Source organism: Malaclemys terrapin, chromosome 1, assembly GCF_027887155.1.
Source record: "Malaclemys terrapin pileata isolate rMalTer1 chromosome 1, rMalTer1.hap1, whole genome shotgun sequence".
Lineage (NCBI taxonomy): Eukaryota > Metazoa > Chordata > Testudines > Emydidae > Malaclemys > Malaclemys terrapin.
The window spans coordinates 102,306,673-102,326,002 of NC_071505.1; the positions used below are offsets into that span (position 1 = coordinate 102,306,673).

Sequence of the window (19,330 nt, forward strand, 5' to 3'; positions counted from 1 at the left end):
GATTAGAGCACTTCTCCCGCTGTACCATCAAGAGCAGATGCTCAAGGATTTTTTTTTTTTTAAGTTTTTAGTTCAGTTAATTCTATATGAAATTTCTTAGGCATACAGGAATTTGCATACATTAAATCATTTTCAAGCACTAATTAGAAAAAAAGAGTATATCATATTGAGTGTCAAAGCACAACTGTTACCTTGTTTAAAAAAAAGGAAGTAATTAAACACTCTTAACAGTTCAAAATTTTATTGCCATTGGCAGATGGTTAATTATCTTGTGATCTTGCTTTTCCTGGGCTTTGGAAAACACCAGTGCAGCTGCAGTTTACACATTTTTTTGCAGGATGATATTTTTAGATTGAGGTAAATGAGTGCATTACCATAGTAAACCAATCTCCAACCTTCGAGCTATACTGAGCCACGTCCACTCATCCTTTGGTTTAGAAGGACCCTGCAGCAATATATATTTTTGTATAATATATAAATGTAAAACGTGTGGGGCGCTTCCTGTTTGTATATTGCAAGTGTAATTTTTAGAAATTTGTTATGTAATATCTCATTCAAATACATAAACGGCCATATTCTGATACCCTTACGCACATTGACCACTATTGTACTTCACAGTAGTGGCCCTATTGAAGTCTCAATAGCACGATTTGTGAAGCAAGATGCTACTAAACTGGAATAAGAGTATCAGAAAATGTTGAATTTGACGTCAGTTTTTGGGCATAGTGCCATTTAATTTAAACAAGAAGAGAATAAAGAATAAATTATTTCACTCTAGAGAATGAAAATGCAGTGTCAAAAACCAAGGTTTAAAAAAAAATGGTGCTATATATCTAGAGGCTCTTCTGCTTTTGTGTTAGGGGAGAAAAGAGTGATCAGGTTTTTAATAGTAAAAATCACCAGATTCTGGAAGGTAACATATTTATGGAAACAACCTTAGTACACCTAGAAAGAGGTCTTAGCTAGCTAGTCTGCAAATAAGACACACTAAATAAATTGGAAAGTTAATAATTTTTTTGTTTCTTTGCCTACAATAGCAGGAATTGAACAAATTATAGGGTAGTGGTTAAAACACAGAACTGGAAGTCAGGATATCTTGATTTTTGGTTTTGACTCACCTTGTGACCTTAGGCCAAATCTGTTTAATTTTGTGTGCCTCACTCTCCCCATCCTTAAAATGGGTTTTAAAAAAATGATCTTTGTTAAGCGCTTTAAGAACTTCAGATGATTCAGGGAAAACTTTGACAAAACTGCACCCCCCCTTTACTTTCATGAAGTTTCAATCTCTTTTCAGGAAAACTAGTCCCAGCCTCTGTCTTTATCTATTCACCAGTGTCTCTTTACTTTGCTCCAATGGGAATCTGGGCTGAAATCCTGGCCCCACTGACGTTGATGGGAGTTTTTTCATTAACTTCAATGAGGCCATTAGATTTCACTCCTGAATCTTAGCGTTTCCAGGAGGCTAGTCATTTTGACAAAACGTGGGCTATTGAACAAAATAAAACCAAAATGTCACGGGATTTTTCATGGAATTCATTTATGATTTTCATAAATCCGATTTGATCTTCACAATGTTTAATGTATATTTTATTTTATTATGGGTTGGAATACAAAATAGGTACATTCAGTTTTCTCCTTTATACTTAAGTCTTAACTTTTCTACTTGGTTGCAGTCACAAAGAAATAGATGCTTTCTTCCTCAAAAAGCCATGAATGACTCACCCAGAGCAGCGGTTCTCGAGCTGTGAGTCGGGACCCTTAAGCGGGTCTCACAACCCCATTTTAATGGGGTCGCCAGGGCTGGCGTTAGACTTGTTGGGGCCAGGGCTGAAGCCAAAGGCTGAGCCCCACCACCCAGGGCTGAAGCTGAAGCCCAAGGGCTTCATCCTTGGGTGGCAGGGGTCAGGCTTCGGCTTCAGCCCCAGGCGGCGGGGCTCAGGTTACAACTCCCTAGCCCAGGGCAAAGCCCTCAAGCTTTGGCTCCTCCCTTTGGCTTCAGCCCCAGGTGGCGGGGCTTGGGTTTTGACCCCATCGTACGGGCCGGTGGGGCTAAGGCTTTGGTCCCTCTTCCCAGGGTCATATAGTAGTTTTCGTTGTCAGAAGGGGGTCGCAGTGCAATGAAGTTTGAGAAACCATGAGTCATCCAGTGTACAGCCTGATCTTAGCATTCAAAAATCTCATCTTACATTAATGACAAATTATCCAAACGGGCTTTGCTTACTATTTCTAGAAGCAAAGCTGTCAGGGTGGTATGTTAAATATTTCAGGTAATTAATCTGACCACTTTAGTCAGCTGTTTTTCATTCAGACATATGAACCAGAAAATATGTATCAAGAGCAATGTCTTTCTGTCTCTTATGTATAACACTAAGAGTTATATCCGCAAATAAGATGTTCATTGACTTAATGTGAATTATGAAACAGCTTCTTTTCTTGTTTTTGTGCTATTGAGTATACAGTTCTTACAGATGTTCTTTCCCCTCATCCGATTTTTTTTCTCCCCCAGCCTTTCATTACCCTCAACTCAATGTGTCTCAATTGATGAAATCTTCCTGGGTGAGAACAGGTATGTAGACTATATAAGCATAGATAGCTGACACACCTTTCTTTTTTTAGCCGGGACCTAGATAACACATTAATACATTTTGAAATTGCTTACGGTTTGAGGTAATAACTATATCCAGATCTGAATAAACTCCAAAGCAAATGAATGAATAACCTGGAACTGCTGGGAAATGCACTTGTGTAGAATGAACTGCAATTCCTTGTTTATTGGCTCAAAAATGGTTTTATATTTAGAATGCAGTTTATGCAAAGTGCAGGAACACAGCTCTGGTATACAGAGGGTGCCGTATACACTAACTGCCTTTTAAGTTGGACATTACTTTTTTTTAAGATTTTTTTTTTTTAACTTTTAATACTTGATTTATTCATGGGACCTTACACCAAAGCACACACTATGCAACAGAATACAAGTAGATGCCAAACAATTTTAGGGACTGTAATGATGCAGCTCCATCCCATTTCATTTTTTTCCTCAATTAGTTTCCAGCAAATTGCTCTAGTCCAAGTCAGCTGATCTAATTTGCCCTGAATATAATCCTAAAACAGGGAGAGTTAGTGCTTTCTGTAACTATGCCCTTCTGGTGTGGAATACACTTCCTGCTATTATTTGTAATTTTCAATCTATTTGAATTTAAAAGAAGGTGAAAAAATTCTCTTGTCAAGTTTCCAGCATTTAATTGTTCTTGATCACTGATCGTTTATTTTGCTGTTGAATTCTGAGATACTCCATTTGTGACTAGAGCCAGTAGAAAGATACCACTTATTTTTTGTGGGAAATTTCTTTGTGGGAAGGGGGGAATCTAAAATTTCCTGTGAAATTTTTTTTGTTTGTTTTTCAATGGAAAAACTGAAACAAAAAGCTAAAAATATTTGACTATTTGAAAATCGTTTTGGCTTAAAAAGAATTCAAAACTGAAACACGAGCATTTGTAGTGAAAACCAAATGAAAAAAATAAAATTTTAGCCAAAAATATGAAATCTTCTGAAAACTGAATTTCTGAGCTTTTGATCTGTTTTTTTCAACCCAAAAAAAAAAAGAAAAGAATGAAAAATCGACCAAAATGAAAATTTTCTAAATTTTCATCAAAAAAATGTTTCAACCAACTCTGTTTGTGAGGGATATTTTTGATATATTAATTTCTGTTGCTGAGCGTGTCAGTCCAGCATCCTTCTTCACTAGAAATTTCAGAAGCAGGTAAATCCTTTTCCTTGCACCTGTGATTGAGAAGTACAGTAGGCTAGTGCTAGTCACAGAGTCAGCTGCTTTTCTGTACATTAATGGACCCCTAACTCATGTTAACCAGTTTCTGTGCACCACTGCTCTCATAGGCTTAGGCTCAGGGCTGTCTGAAACAGGTGACAATACACTTTTCTATTTTCTGTTTCCTACCTGTTCTGCTATTTCTGTCCTATTTTTATATCCCCTATCCATGCCTACCCCGACTCTGTGACTGGTGAACACAAAGTATGGTTAACATTGAAAGTAGGTAAATCGGAATTGGTTGTAACTTTGAATTCTTTACTCTCTGCTGCTTTTGTTTTAATATTTTCATATATTTAGCTTTTTTGGAGGCAGGGATGCCCCATGACTGCATTTGTTCTGGACCAGGCTACCCCTCATGAAGTTCCAGCAATCACCTCAGCGTTTTTTTCTTTTAATTCCACTTCTTCCAAAGTCTTACATTGCAACTTGCAATCTCCAGCTGAGCTGGGAGGGATTCCTGTGTGAATATTTCAATGCTATGCTTAAATAGTCCAGCAGAGGGCTTTAGAGAATGATTCAAGGCCTTCAATTGAAGTTGCATAAAAGACACTGAGAACTAATGCGTCTTACTAATTTGTTTGTTCTTGGGTTGCCCCTTTTTTTTTTTTTTTTTTTTTTATGTAGTTCTCTTGGGTGTTGTCAATCAGCGAATTCAGGAGGAAGTGTTTCAGGCTGGGATGGAGCGGAAACTGGCTCAGCTGTTAAATGAGGCTTTGACTGGAGGGCGAATATGGAAACGAGCCACGTTTGCAGGCAACAACATTGTGCAGGTACTAATAGATCAGAGGCTGGACGTGTGCTTGTGTGCACTCACGTGTGTGTGTAAAAGGGAATGAACTATTCAAACAGTAAATAATACCTACCACTTTAAGGAAGGAGAGATGAAATGAAAGCCTCTAGTCCAGCTGCTGTATGTGACTGATACATAAATCATGTTGTGCAACTAACATTCTTTTCGCTGCCCTGCTGCCTTTTGAACTAATGACTGTGATAACAGTGAAAACAACAGGAGTGTTAACTGCTTATAAAGTAAGTGTTGTGATTTTAAAAACAATCCTCAGAAACAGCTCTTAAAAGCAGCCTATTTTAAGAACTGACTGAGTCCTTGATTTAGTTGAGGTGTCTTGCAAAGAGGGACAGTGCTCTTATGGATCAAAGTCTGCCCCGCCCCCCCTTTTGTGGTGGCCACACAGCTCTTAAAACGCTTCTAGGTACTCTGTCGTGTTTTGTAACAGTATATAAATATGAAATAGGATAACGCGCCTGAGTGCTGGCTGGCACTTATGCTATGCAGCTAAGGGATCTTGTCAAACAGAATAACATAATACACTTTTTAACTGCCTGTTTGGTATGATATTCTCGGTCATTGAAGTTGCAGTGAAAGAAGAATTAACTGCACCAGCACCACATTTGGCATCCATGACAGCCCCTCCCATGCTATGATATCTGGGTGTTGATAGTTCTTAGTCTGTACCTTCATTGTGGCTGGTGGTGTTCACTTAGGCGAAAGCCACCTTCTGGCTGCAAAGATTTGAAAACTTAACCTTTTACTTAGATTTCTGGTTGTCACAGATGGTCCTTTATCAGCCAGATCAACAAACTGAAACCCAGTCTACCTTTTTAATGGGAAAGTTGTTTAAAAATAACTTTGCCAGCTAATCCATCAACAGTTGACCTCAGAGTTGCCATACAGGCAGTTCAGACCTATCATCTTCCTTTGGTATAACCCTGCAGTTTCCCCTCCTGTTTTAATTTCCAGATGTTTGAAGGTCTGGGGCTCAAAGAAGCATCTGTTCTAAGAGAAGTTTGTATTTTATTTCTTTTGCACTGCTGTGATTCACTGTGAATAAGGTGCCCTGTTTCAGATTTTTCATTCTCCCCATTGCACATGTTTATCCCTCTGCCTCTTGATCTAAAATAAACCTTATGTCTTACCCACAAAGAGGCGATCATATTGAAAATACATACAGCTAGGCTGCATGTAAAAAGTTACTCTTTTATCCTTTACTGTAATTAACAACCATGTTGTTTACATGCACAGGTTTTAAGAGAAATTTCTTTCTAGCTATAGCATTGTATTTCACTGGGAGAGAACACAGAGCTTTACTCCCAGAGGTGACTGTATTTCTGCTATATTCTATGTGCCAGGTCTTAGGCCTGGTCTACACTTAAAAATTAGATCAGCGTAGCTACCTTGCTTAGGGCCAGCGGCACTGGAATAATTTGTATAGTGGGGGTTGCTGAGAGCCGTTGAATCAAGCTGTAAACCCTGTATATAATGGAAACCACTTCAAGGCACGGGGTGCGGCAGCAGCACCCCTAGGTCCAGCACCTGTGTTTAGGGCTGTGAAAAATTTTGTTCCCTGAGCGTTGTAAGTTAGGTTGACCTAACCCTGGCGTAGATGTAGTTAGGACAATGGAAGAATTCTTGCATTGACCTAACTACCACCTCTTGGAGAGGTGGATTATCTACATTGATGGAAAAACCCCTCCACTGATGTAGGAAGCATCTGCACTAAGGCATTACAGCAGCACAGCTGCAGCAGCTGTATTGCAGATATGGCCCTAGTCACCAATAACTCTTCCTTTTTACTGCGTCATTGGTACAAAGTAGCTATCGAGCTTCCTTAACTGGGCAGCAGCTGAGGATTCCCCCAGTGGTGAGGGAGTACAACCTCCTACTGCATGCCACAACCTTTGCTTAGTTCCCTAAGGATACCAGCCTTTCATCACTCCTTTTTACCAAACTATACCATACCATCCCAACACTACACCAAACCACCATAGCTAATTGTGTTATGTGAGGGTAGTTTGGTGAATGGGTGTGTGGAGAAGAGAAAGTTGAAGGGGGAAGAGTTCAGGTTGTGGTATATGGTAATTGTGATAATGCTAAGACACATGCCTGTAGGTGAAGGAGGAGAGGGTATATATTGCCAAATGGCTTAACTTCTTATATCCTTGCTTTTGTGGGCTAGTGTCAGGTATGCAGTGTATGTAGCAACCCTGTCCTCTTCACAGTGAAGTTTTGTATACTTTATATATAATGCTTCCAACGGCCCTTTTGGTGCATAAGTGACACCTGTGCTCTGATACCTGTAGTCCCTTGTGTGTGTTGGCTGACAATTACCTATTTTATCTCCTGGATCAAGTTATTAACTATCAGAAAGTGACCACACTTTTGTAATTTTTCTTTTTTAATTTTTTCTGTTGTTTGCCAGTACCCATTTAGAAGACACACAGGGAAGAATCTTATGCCCCCACAAACACAACCGTTCATGTGTCTTCAACCAAATTTGGATTTACAGTCCTAGAGTGAGCATGGAGTTATATAGTCTCTGCGCTATTTGACTAAGAATTCTGGAGCACATACTTTTAGCCTGCATGTAACTGAGTGTAAACATGAACATAAACATTTCTCTCCCTATCTGCAATATTTTTTCTTCTATAGGCAAAAAAGTATCTAGTACAGTGCACTATTTAAATAATGCGACTTGTCATTTAAGCAGGACTTGTGTTCTTCCCTTCCCAGCCCTCAGAACCACATATTAGACTGTGAAACTTCGCAGTGTTCCCACCAAAAATGATGAAGTTCTTTTAAGTTAGGCTGCCCTTTGCAGATAGGTAATATAATAAATGGAGATACACCTATCTCATAGAGCTGGAAGGGACCCCGAAAGGTCATTGAGTCCAGCCCCCTGCCTTCACTAGCAGGACCGAGTACTGATTTTGCCCCAGATCCCTAAGTGACCCTCCTCAAGGATTGAACTCACAAGCCTGGGTTTAGCAGGCCAATGTTCAAACCATTGAGCTATCCCTACTAATGTGGTAATAGGGTAACCTTGACTTTTGGGGGATCAGCAGCTGTTTTATTAAGGGAGTGACCATCTTTTCATAAGAATTGTTATTCTCTCAGTGTTCGAAACATAGAACTACTGCACATGCTCCTTATCCTGCCTCTTGCAGCCACTCACTAACAGGATCTGCTAGAGCTGCAGAGTTTTAGTGCGTACAGTGGTGCTATAGGTTTGGCCTGTAATTATTGAAGGCGAGGTAGCAGAAATGTAGGTGTAAGCCCAGATTCCTGACCCCAATGAAGCTACTCTGCACCATTACTTGAGGATTTTTTTGGTGTAAGGGACTCCAGGTGGTGCAGAGCTGGTCTTGTGCCATCATGCCCAGCCCTGACATAGTGTGAGACATGTCTGAGACCGGGTGGGTGGCTGGAGTGTTGTGGCATTCCAGTGGTCCATTGGCTGCACAATGGCCCCTGGGGCCATTTTGTAATTGTTGTAACATAGAACATCAAATTGTTTTCAAATTGTTGTAACATAGAACATCACCTCTCCCACCTAAGCTGAGGATATGAGGCATAGCAATCAATTCTCAACCGCAATAAACCTTTTAATTTTGCTGCAGCAGGTTCTGCAGGTTTTCCTGGATGAGACTGTGAACTGGTTTGGAGAAGTGTGTGTGTGTGTGTGTGTGTGCATGTGTATATGTGCGTTCAGAGGACACCATGACACAAATAACAAAATTTCCAGTCTCTGCATGTTCTTTATTTTCAACCTTTCTCTTACACTGCAGGATAACAGCATGTGTTGCATAATGTCGTGTATTGTTCTGATAGCTCTTTTATAATACCAACCCACAATGGAGTGAAATAAGGGCACAGACTGCCAGTTGTACCAAATTGGGTGTTATTTTAGTCAGGAGGACATTTGTCCCCTGGAGACTAAACTGAGACCACCCATTCATTTCACTTGTGACAAGCCAGTTTAGAATTGAGGGTTCCTGAGGTGAAAGGCACTTTGTATTAAAACACAACACCACTGAGTGCTATGGAAATTGAAGAGCTTGCGCTGAAAATGAGGCAATTGTTGATAAATGCTATCACAATAATTGTTTTCCTTTCCTATGCTGTGAAAGTAGAACTGGCACCATTGGGGGGAGGGGAGGCACATTTTTTCTTATATATTTATTGGAAAACATAACTGGGTAAAATCACTTCTTTATATCTAAACACTTTTGAACCTTTCATAAAAATAAGAGGTTTGGACTGACAGTGCCCAAATTCTCATCTTTTCTTTTCCCTTTCTCTCATCTGCATTGCTCATATGGTGGCACTCTCTGTTAGATAGACACCTAAAGCCATAGCTACACACAGGGTTTACAGCCTTACAGCGGCTTATTATACACAACACAATCCCATCTATGTTTATATGCAAATATTCCACAGAGAATTTCACCTTTTATAGCTTCTTCTTGCAAATGCAAGGCATACTCTGTAGGTTATATTACATCATGCAGACTTAGAGACACTTGACATTTTTATGAGTAGTCTGTCTTGTCAGCTCTCATGCACTTTTATGAGGAATGAGGCTGTTAAGTACGGTTTTAAAAAACCCCACCAGAAGCTCATATTAAAATAATACTTAATTTACTTTAGATTGAAATTATCTCTGCTTCTTTTGAATGCTGTAGAGAACAAAAAGGTGAATCCTAGAAAAGAATGGCAATTAAGGCTGTGTCACAAAGTGACAAAAGCAGTGACGTTCTCAGTTAAAGGAAAACTACAGAAATTAAATAGCTCACATGGCTAATATTTAGTTATCTAAGAATCTGTATGAGAAAATAATTATTATATAGCAACCTTGATATCAAAGGTGGGTTCAGTTTTTCACTGAGAGCAGTGCCTTCTTTTGTATGATCAGTGTACCCTTCCCAAATTGACAGCACATAATCTGAGTGTAAAGATTGAGGTTACTTGGGATTTTTATGATTTTTAAATGGAAACTTTAAGAATTTCCACTGTCTGACCTTTTAGTTGGTCTAGTGAACACCCGCTAAATCGATCACCGATCGCTCTCCCGTCGACTCCAGTACTCCACCGGAACGAGAAGTGTAAGGTAAGTCGACCGGAGAGCATCTCCCTTCGACACAGCGCAGTGTAGACACCGCCGTAAGTCGACCTAAGCTACATCGACTCCAGCTACATTATTCACGTAGCTGGAATTGCATAATTTAGGTTGAATTACCCGTGCAGTATAGACAAGGCCTGGTTTGATGAACCAGAGGTAGTTCACCAGACCTGTACTGGCAGCAGAGAGCCTGAGGGACCCATCCAGCACATGTGGGTGTTCCTGGCAGTGGTGTTTGGAGTGGATTTCTGAAGGGAACTATAGTGTTTCCACGTACCTTAGGCTTCCAGTAATACCTCAGCTAGAGATTAAGTCCTCAGGCTCCCCTCTGCCTATGACTGTTGGACAAACCCGTTCTGTTGTGGCAAACCAGATTTCCAGCTGGCAAGATAGAGGTTGGTTTGCTGGCTGGGATAGCTGCTACAGGAACAGATTTGTAGCTGGCTCCTCATACAGATTTATTTACTAGTCCCTCCCAACATGACAATTGCAAAATCAGGGCCTAAATGCCAAATTGGATGAATACTTGATATTAGTCACAAATACTGCGACATGTAGACCCAGCAAGATTACTTAAGGACACAGCTGCCATCATTTAAGCAGCACCAGTGTATTTCCTGGCTTTGCAGGTTTATGCAACAACTTACTCAAACCTAAGGTAGACTTTGTGTGTGTGTGTGTGTGTGTTTTGCTCATTTAACGTATGGTTCACGCTGTAATGTCTGCTAAGTAATCCAGACCCTGGAACAGCTTGACTTAATTGCATTGATGTTTAAATCCTATTTTTGATAAAGCAGAATCTCTTTTTGTTCTTTTTTCCTGTGGGATGTACATATTTCAAAAAGAGAAGTAATCCTGATGTTTACTAACAAATTGGCAACTGATTATAGGATCTTTTGGCTTGCTGACATTTGGCAAATGCTTTCTGAGTTCCTCCACTACCTAGATTTTCCTACTGTAATTTATGTACTGGAATTGGTTACCAAGGCAACACTATTCACTGACCTATGGTACTCCTTTGGAAACATTTTTTTTAAATTAATTTTTACTGACACTGGAACACAGTTAAGCTTTTAGTCTGTAAAGGTTAAAGCACATGTCTAATATTAACCAAAAAGATGTGATTTATGCCAGCAGAAACAGAGTGAATTGCACTGATGAGGGTTTTTTTTTTTTTTTTAATGATTTAAATTCTTGCTTTTTTCATATGCTTCCTCTCCCTTCTCCTTCACCCTCAAAGCATAGATATAAAATGCTGGCTCTTGCTTCTTAACACGTGGAAGGCATCTTCATTTGTCTGGAAAACTGGATTTCTATGCATTTGGTGCTGTCTTTAGCACCTTAAAGGACAGACCTTTACAAATTATAAAACAAAAATAATTTGAAATTGTACAGAAGACCTCACTGGGAAAATAGTATGAGACCTACTACACATAAACTATATACATATATATACACTGTGGTCTATGCCTTGTACTATGAAATATATCTAAAATAATACTTTAGATGTAAACTGCTATGTAAGTGTAGAGAAATCCAGAGTTTTGCAGAAATGGGTATTAATTAATCCATTTTACAGATGTTGACTTGATAAAGTGTGCAGGTGACCCAAAAATTGGGGGCGTGGTATATAATGAAGAGGACGGGTCACTGATTCAGAGCAAATTAGATTGCTTGCTAAACTGGGCATAAGCAACCAATATGTGTTTATGCTAAATTTAAATGCATACATCTGGGAACAAAGAATGTAGACCATACTTCGGGATGGGCATCTCTATCCTGGGAAGATCTGGGGTCCTGGTGGATAATCTAGCTGAACATGAGCTCCTAGAGCAGTGGTTCTCAACCTATTTATCATTGTGGGCCACATATGCAGCCCACAAAGTGTTACCTGGGCCACAGGTTGAGAGCCACAGTGCCCCCCCCAAACCCCTATACCCGGTGCCCTCCACCCAGAGCCCTCTCCACAGAGTGGGGCCAGAAGCAGGGAGCTGGGCAGGGACCCAGACCCTGCCATGTGGGGTCAGGCAGTGGCCTGGACCCTGGTGGCAGCCTGCAGCCCGCCGGGCAGCCACCGGCAGCCCAGAGCCTGCCACGTGGCAGGGCAGCTTGGAGCCTGGAGCCCGCAGCCTTTAGCACACAGCTGAGCTGGGCCGCAACTGTGTGCTAAATGGGCTGCATGCGGGCTGTTGCTTGAGAACCGCTGTCCTAGTGTAATCTTGATTAGTAGAGTGGTTATTTTATCCTGTATTTGGCACTGGTGCGACTGTTGCTGGAATAGTGAGTCCAGTTCTGTTGCTCACAGTTCAAGAACAGTGTTGATAAATTGGAGAGGGTTCAAAGAAGAGCCATAAGAGGATGAGCATGTTCTCGGTTGCAGCACGCCCTGGGCTGCCTGCAGCAGACAACGCCTGCCTGCCCATCCCCTGCTGACCGTGTCCGGACCCGGAGCTCACAGCCAGAGCAGCAGGCTGCCTTGTAAATCATTATATTAAAATTTGTACCATTATTTGCAAGCAACAGCTGGTGCGGGGTGGAAATTTGTCCTGTGGGTGACTTCCCAGCTAAGGTGCCCCATGGCTCGGTGGGTGGGATCACCCCTGCCGCTGACTGTCTGGAAGCAGGCATGGAGAGACATGTTCCCGATTGGGCAGCCACAGCAGGCCAGGTGGGGAGGGCCCTCTCCCCCTCCTATGCAATCTCTGCTACAGGGGCTCTAGTGTGACCTTCTCTGGCCTGGACAGCATCCCAGTGTTGAGCCTCACATGGGGCTCCTGCTGCCTACTGCACGGAGCTGGACTTGGAGCAACCCCCTCTGTCCCAGCTGCACCGCCTCCAAAGTCACTGCAGCGCAGCGACCCGCAGGAGGATATAATGCTGACCCTGCAGCTGTTTCGTGGGCCCAGCTCAGGCAATGCTTAAAGTAGGCAGAGTCGCGAGCGGTCACAGTCCTGGCAAAAAAGAATTAAAAGTAGAGTTGGATCACAAAGGGGTGCACTTGAAGCGCTTCCCTACCAAGTGCATGAACATTTATTTCAGCTGGAATTATCGAAGAGCTCCCTCCCCCCATACATGCTTTTTCCAGGTTAATTCCCCCCCCCCCCAAGTATTATATATCATGGGCAATAGTATTGTATATTGTATGGATGCGGCCCACATAACACATAGAGAACTACATATGCGGCCCACAATGGTAAATAGGTTGAGAACCACTGAGTTATAGACTGCTCCTCAGCTGGCAGAAGAGTTGAGGGACAATGGGAGGGTATACTCTTTATGGGTTTCTTTTTTCAATCTTTTTACTGAAAAGAAATCTGTCTCGTTTGTGTGTTAGAGCGTGAAATCTAAAGCGTATATTCATGATATAATTGCATCAGAGCCCAGTACACTGTTACGATAAAGGACTGTCAGTGATTTCATCATAAACTTGATGTTCTGAGATGGAATGTTACAGCTGATACAACTTGTGTGAACTGGAATATTGCACTGCATTCCTTATAACAATTTGAGTGTTTGGAAACTGGGGAGAGGAGAGTAGTTGGCTTTGTTTTCATAAGCCCTGATCCTACAAACACCGATGCATGTGTTTAACTGTAAACATGTGCACAAATGGTTAAAAGAGAATTCTGTGAGAGAACAATACTATTGCCCTACTGTTATGATTCTTTCCATATCGCATAACTTTGGTTCAGTCTTCCATAGAATCATTCCCAGCATTTATTTCACCTACTTTTAAACTGAATGCACCATGTAAATGGTTAATCCAAAGGTGATTAAAATTTATTAGATTTAATTTTACAAGAACAGAGTATTGAAGTTCTCATCTACAATTTAAATGTTCATTGATTAGAAGGTATCTACAGGGCTGCTTCAGAGAACACATATTTTTGATTAATGGCATTAAAGCTGCACTGAAGGAATGGCTTCTTAATGTGTAAATTCTTGGCTTCCTGTAGGAAGGTTCGGTGCTCTAGATGTGCACAAGCAAAATGATTCATTTGAAGCAAATAAAAAGCCTGCCTATGCATATGGGTAACATCCACACAGTTGGGTCTAAATCAGGTAAATGAAGTCAAAAACAATAAAGTGAAGCCAAAATAGGTGCTTTGGGAAGGGCAAGTGAAATCAAACCATAAGTGAAATCAAACCCACGGATCCTTAGAGTATTACAAATTCCTGACATCACACTCCAACTGCATTGTAAAATTTAGCTGGGAATTAACTTTTTTATTTGGCACAAATCTGAATCACTAGAAGTCACTCCTACTCTCATTCCCACACCCAGAAATCTGTGCTATAGCGATACCAAAGTTGTTCAAGCCAAGAACTTCAGATCTGTGCTTGAACTGTTGTGTTGTGCAAAGGATTAGTTCATTGTAAATGATTGCCTCCTCAGTCACCAGGCAGTCATTTCTGTAGATTTATCCCTTTCCTGCAGCACTTGAATGTTGGCTTGTGTAATTAGGGCACTGATTTAACATTGCATTGATGTAATCATCCACTGGAATAGATGGAGTTTTCTCTTAATAATTAATTGTGATTATTAGTCCATTATTATTACTTATGAGGTGATGTCTTGAGTTTTACTTTGGGAGCAAATTATTATGGATTAATGATAAACACCTAGCAATCGGTTTATGATGTCCATGCTTGCTCAGTATTAACTAGAATGCTGCTAAAATCAGGGATATTTGCATGCTTAGAAATAGTGTAGAATTAGGTCTTATATTGTCTCTTTAGTACTTTCACAATCTTGGAGTTGTTTACACAACACATGTCTTTCTGCTGGGTGTCTCTGGCTACTGTCAATTTCCAGGTTTCGCAATGAGCGTTTAGTGGGGTACCATGTGTTCTGGTGTGCCTGGTCTGATGGATATTAAGATTTCACCTTAGTGGCAACATGTTTTCTCACCATGATCTAATTTGGGGCTTTTTGCTCTTCCGTCATCAGGGGTTAGTGACAGTGGCAATCCAAAGAGAAGCACTGATTCTCTCTAGGTAAAGCTGTTCTCATTGCCTTTCTTTTTGAGTGCAAACCCTTAAGCATAGTATTGTGCGAGGAAAGGGTTAAAAGATGAAATATGGGAGGGCCTTGGAGGAAAAAATATTTTTATTTGAAGTTTAAAACATTCCTGTATCTCTTCAGATTGTCAACATGTCACGGCTAGTGGGTGCTGATAACGCTGTAGAACTGATCTATTTTGTGGAGGATCAAACTGGAGAGAGGCTCAGCGCTGTAAAATCTTCAGATCTGATTAACAGAGTTGACATCCAGAGAGCCGCCATCATTCTTGGATACCGCATTCAAGGCGCAGTTGCACAACGTAAGTCCCACCAACTCTGCATCACTATACCCCTGAAGAGAAAGGGAAGACATGACCATAGTTATGGAAATTTGGGGACTTCTCCAAGCAAACTGTAATATGTATTATATCATCTCTGTAATGCATTAGAACTGTCTGTGTGGTGCCTGCTCTGAAAGAATCATCCACCAGTCAGAAATGGGACTTTAGAGGCCCTTTGTGCTGCTCCAGCCCCTTTGAGCACCATGAAGGAGCTGGAGCAGGGGTGAGGATCTCACCCGTGAATTTGCAAAGAAGTATACTTGTGGGATGGAATATTCCATCTGTGTGAAATATGCAATTTACACATTACTCTTTTTACAATCCCCGTCCCCCCCAAAAAAGCAACAACAAAAGAAGCCACTTCGTGTTTGTGAGTGAAAGATGCAGTTACTGTGGGAAAGGGTTGTTTGGATCATATCAGCTGGGAGGCATAACTTGTGGCTTCTTTTCCTTGATTGAATGTCATAGATCTCATTTTTATTTACTGATCTACTAGTGATATGTCTGTAGTTTGACCTTGTCATTACCCGTTAATAAGGTTTCATTAACTAGATGTGCATGAGCATTAGTGTAGGAGATCCCTAGTACAACAACTCAATGAGAGTTGTGAGATGGGGAAATGAAATGAAAATATTTACAGCCAAATGAAGCTAAGGTGCCATACATGAGAATTACTCTAAACTGTACACCCTGGGAAGGGGGAAAGGCTTAACATCTATAACATTTGTAATATAAACAATATAATATCTCTGACTAGATTTAAATCCATAATTTATTTATTTTCAGTGTAGGCAACACATAGAAACATAGGACACAGGACTGAAAGGGGTCTTGGATCATTCAGTCAGTCACCTCCTATCTCAGGCAATTACATCTCATAATCCAGTTCATAAATTTACCAAACTCCATTTAAAACTAGTTAGATTGTTTGCCCCCAGTACTCCTATTGGAACACAAGACTTTGCTGTATATAGATGAGAAGTGAGTGACACGATAGCACAAAGTCTTTTTGCTTTGGTAGCAATAGCTAGAATAGCCAGATATAATACAGCATGTGTCTGATCTACAAAGTCACTTGCAGAAAGATATTTATGAAAAAATATGTTTGCCCAGTGAGGTAGTCATTATGAAAATATTAATGATTCGATCAAGTATGATTTTAAAATATTATTTCCCCTCTAGTTTAGTAGTTTAGGGTAACTCAGTTACCTTTTAAGCTTATTATGTTCTAGATTTATTAATGTAGTGTAATATTTGTTTGGGAAATATTCACAAAGTTGCAAGGATAAACCAGTATTGGGATGTTATTTAAGAACATAAGAACGGCTATATGGGGTCAAACCAAAGTTCCATCTAGCCCCATATCCTGTCTTCTGAAAGTGGCCAATGCTAGGTGCCCCAGAGGGAATGAACAGAAAAGGTAATCATCAAGTGATCCATCCCCTATCGCCCATTCCCAGTTTCTGGTAAACAGAGGTTAGAGATACCAACCCTGCCCATCCTGGCTAATAGCCATTGATGGACCTATCCTCCATGAATTTATCTAGTTCTTTTTTTGAATCCTGTTATAGTCTTGGCCTTCACAACATCCTCTGGCAAGGACTTCTACAGATTGAATGTGCCTTGTGTGAAAAAATACTTCCTTTTGTTTCTTTTCAACCTGCTGCCTATTCATTTCATTTGGTGACCCCTAGTTCTTGTGTTATGAGAAGGAGTAAATGTCACTTCCTTATTTACTTTCTCCACATCAGACATGATTTTATAGACCTCTATCATATCCCCGCCTTAGTCGTCTCTTTTACAAGCTGAAAAGTCCCAGTTTTATTAATCTCTCCTCATATGGAAGCCATTCCATACCCCTAATCATTTTTGTTGCCCTTTTCTGAACATTTTCCAATTCCAATATATCTTTTTTGAGATGGGGCAACCACATCTGCGCGCAGTATTCAAGATGTGGGTGTACCATGGATTTATATAGAGGCAATATGATATTTTCTATCATATTATCTACCCCTTTCTTAATTATTCCCAACATTCTGTTTGCTTTTTTGACTCCCACTGTACATTGAATGGATGTTTTAAAAAACTATCCACAATGACTCCAAGATCTCTTTCTTGAGTGGTAAAAGCTAATTTAGACACCATGATTTTATATGTATAGTTGGGATTATGTTTTCCAATGTGCATTACTTTGCATTTATCAACATTGTATTTCATCTGCCATTTTCTTGCCCAGTCAGCCTGTTTTCTGAGATCCTTTTGTAGCTCTTCGCAGTCTGCTTGGGATTTAACTACCTTAAGTAGTTTTGTATCATCTGCAGATTTTGCCACCTCACTGTTTATCCCTTTTTCCAGATCATTTATGAATATGCTGAACAGGACTGGGCCCAGTACTGACCACTGGGGGACACAACTATTTACATCTCTCCATTCTGAAAACTGACCATTTATTCCTACCCTTTGTTTCCTATCTTTTAATCAGTTACCAATCCATGAGAAGATCTTTCCTCTTATCCCATGACAGCTTACTTTCCTTAAGAGCCTTTGGTGAGGGACCTTGTCAAAGGCATTCTGAAAATCTAAGTATACTGTATCCACTGGATTCCCCTTGTCCACATGCTTGTTGACCCCCTCGAAGAGTTCTAGTAGATTGGCGAGCCATGATTTCCCTTTACAAAAAAACATGTTGACTCTTCCCCAACAAATTTGTTCTTTACTGTAGTTTCAACCAGTTTGTCCTGTACTGAAGTCAGGTTTACCGGCCTGTAATTGCCGGGATCACTTCTGGAGCCCTTTTTAGAAATTAGGGTCACATTAGCTATCGTCCAGTCATTTGGTACAGAAGCTGATTTAAATGATAGGTTACAAACTACAGTTAGTAGTTCTGCAATTTCACATTTGAGTTCCTTCAGAACTCTTGGGTGAATACCATCTGGTCCTGGTGACTTATTACTTTTTAGTTTATCAGTTTGTTCCAAAACTTCCTCTAATGACACCTCAATCTGGGACAGTTCCTCAGATTTGTCACCTAAAAAGAATGGCTCAGGTTTGGGAATCTACCTCTCATCCTCAGCCTTGAAGACCGATGCAAAGAATTAATTTAGCTTCTCTGCAATGGCCTTATCATCCTCGAGTGCTCCTTTAGCATCTCAGACAACCACTGGCCCCACTGGTTGTTTAGCAGGCTTCCTGCTTCTGATGTACTTAAAAACAAATTTGCTATTACTTTTTGAATCTTTGGCTAGCTGTTCTTCAAATTCTTTTTTGGCCTTTTATGCTCCTTTCTATTTTCCTCACTAGCGTTTAAGTTCCACTTTTTAAAGGATGCCTTTTTGTCTCTCACTCCTTCTTTAACTTTGTTTTTTAGCCATGGGGGCATTTTTTTGATTCTCTTACTATGTTTTTTAATTTGGCATATACATTTAAATTGAGCCTCTATTATGATGTCTTTAAAAAGTTTCTATGCAGCTTGCAGGGATTTCACTTTTGACACTGTACCTTTTAATTTCTGTTTCACTAACTTCCTCATTTTTGTGTAGTCCCCCTTCCTGAAGTTAAATGCGACGGTATTGGGCTGCTGTGGTGTTTTCCCGCCACAGGGAAAATGCTAATGGGTGTACAAGCTCAACTGTGTTTTTAAGTTTGTTCTCGTTTATTTTATCATTTAAATTAAATTTCAGTTCCAAAGAATTAATTAAAAACAGTTTGAAGATCAAAAATCACAAATAAAAAGCATATATTTTATTTTTATGTGTTTGTCTCTCCTGTTGCTGTCAAAAGCCCACAGAAACCAAAGGAAAACTTAATATAGTGATAAAAATAGTGAAACTGACTATACTCCAAGTGGTATCAAATGTGCAAAGTAAACAAAAGGGGAAAATTGTGATAATTATTTTCCTCTAATCTCTTGCAGTTGTACCAACTGGAGTTGTTACTTGTAAGAATAATACACACAAATAAATTCACACGGAAATGTTTCAGAGTAGCAGCCGTGTTAGTCTGTATCCGCAAAAAGAACAGAAGTACTTGTGGCACCTTAGAGACTAACAGATTTATTAGAGCCTAAGCTTTCATGGGCTACAGCCCACTTCTTCGGATGCATATAGAGTGGAACATATATTGAGGAGATTTTATATAGACACATACAGAGAGCATGAACAGGTGGGAGTTGTCTTACCAACTCTGAGAGGCCAATTAAGTAAGAGAAAAAAACTTTTGAAGTGATAATCAAGATAGCC

General features: G+C 40.2%; 1 protein-coding gene across 2 annotated transcripts in view; it reads left to right on the top strand.

Annotated features, from left to right (window-relative positions):
• The window catches only part of KIAA1549 (KIAA1549 ortholog), a 226,369-nt gene that overhangs the window by 136,074 nt on the left and 70,965 nt on the right, over positions 1 to 19,330 (top strand). For both annotated transcript variants that reach the window (XM_054033541.1, XM_054033531.1), the window contains exons 7-9: positions 2,507 to 2,566; positions 4,454 to 4,599; positions 14,894 to 15,071. In XM_054033541.1, coding sequence (XP_053889516.1) covers positions 2,507 to 2,566; positions 4,454 to 4,599; positions 14,894 to 15,071 — 384 coding nt within the window. The remainder of the gene's footprint in view (positions 1 to 2,506; positions 2,567 to 4,453; positions 4,600 to 14,893; positions 15,072 to 19,330) is intronic.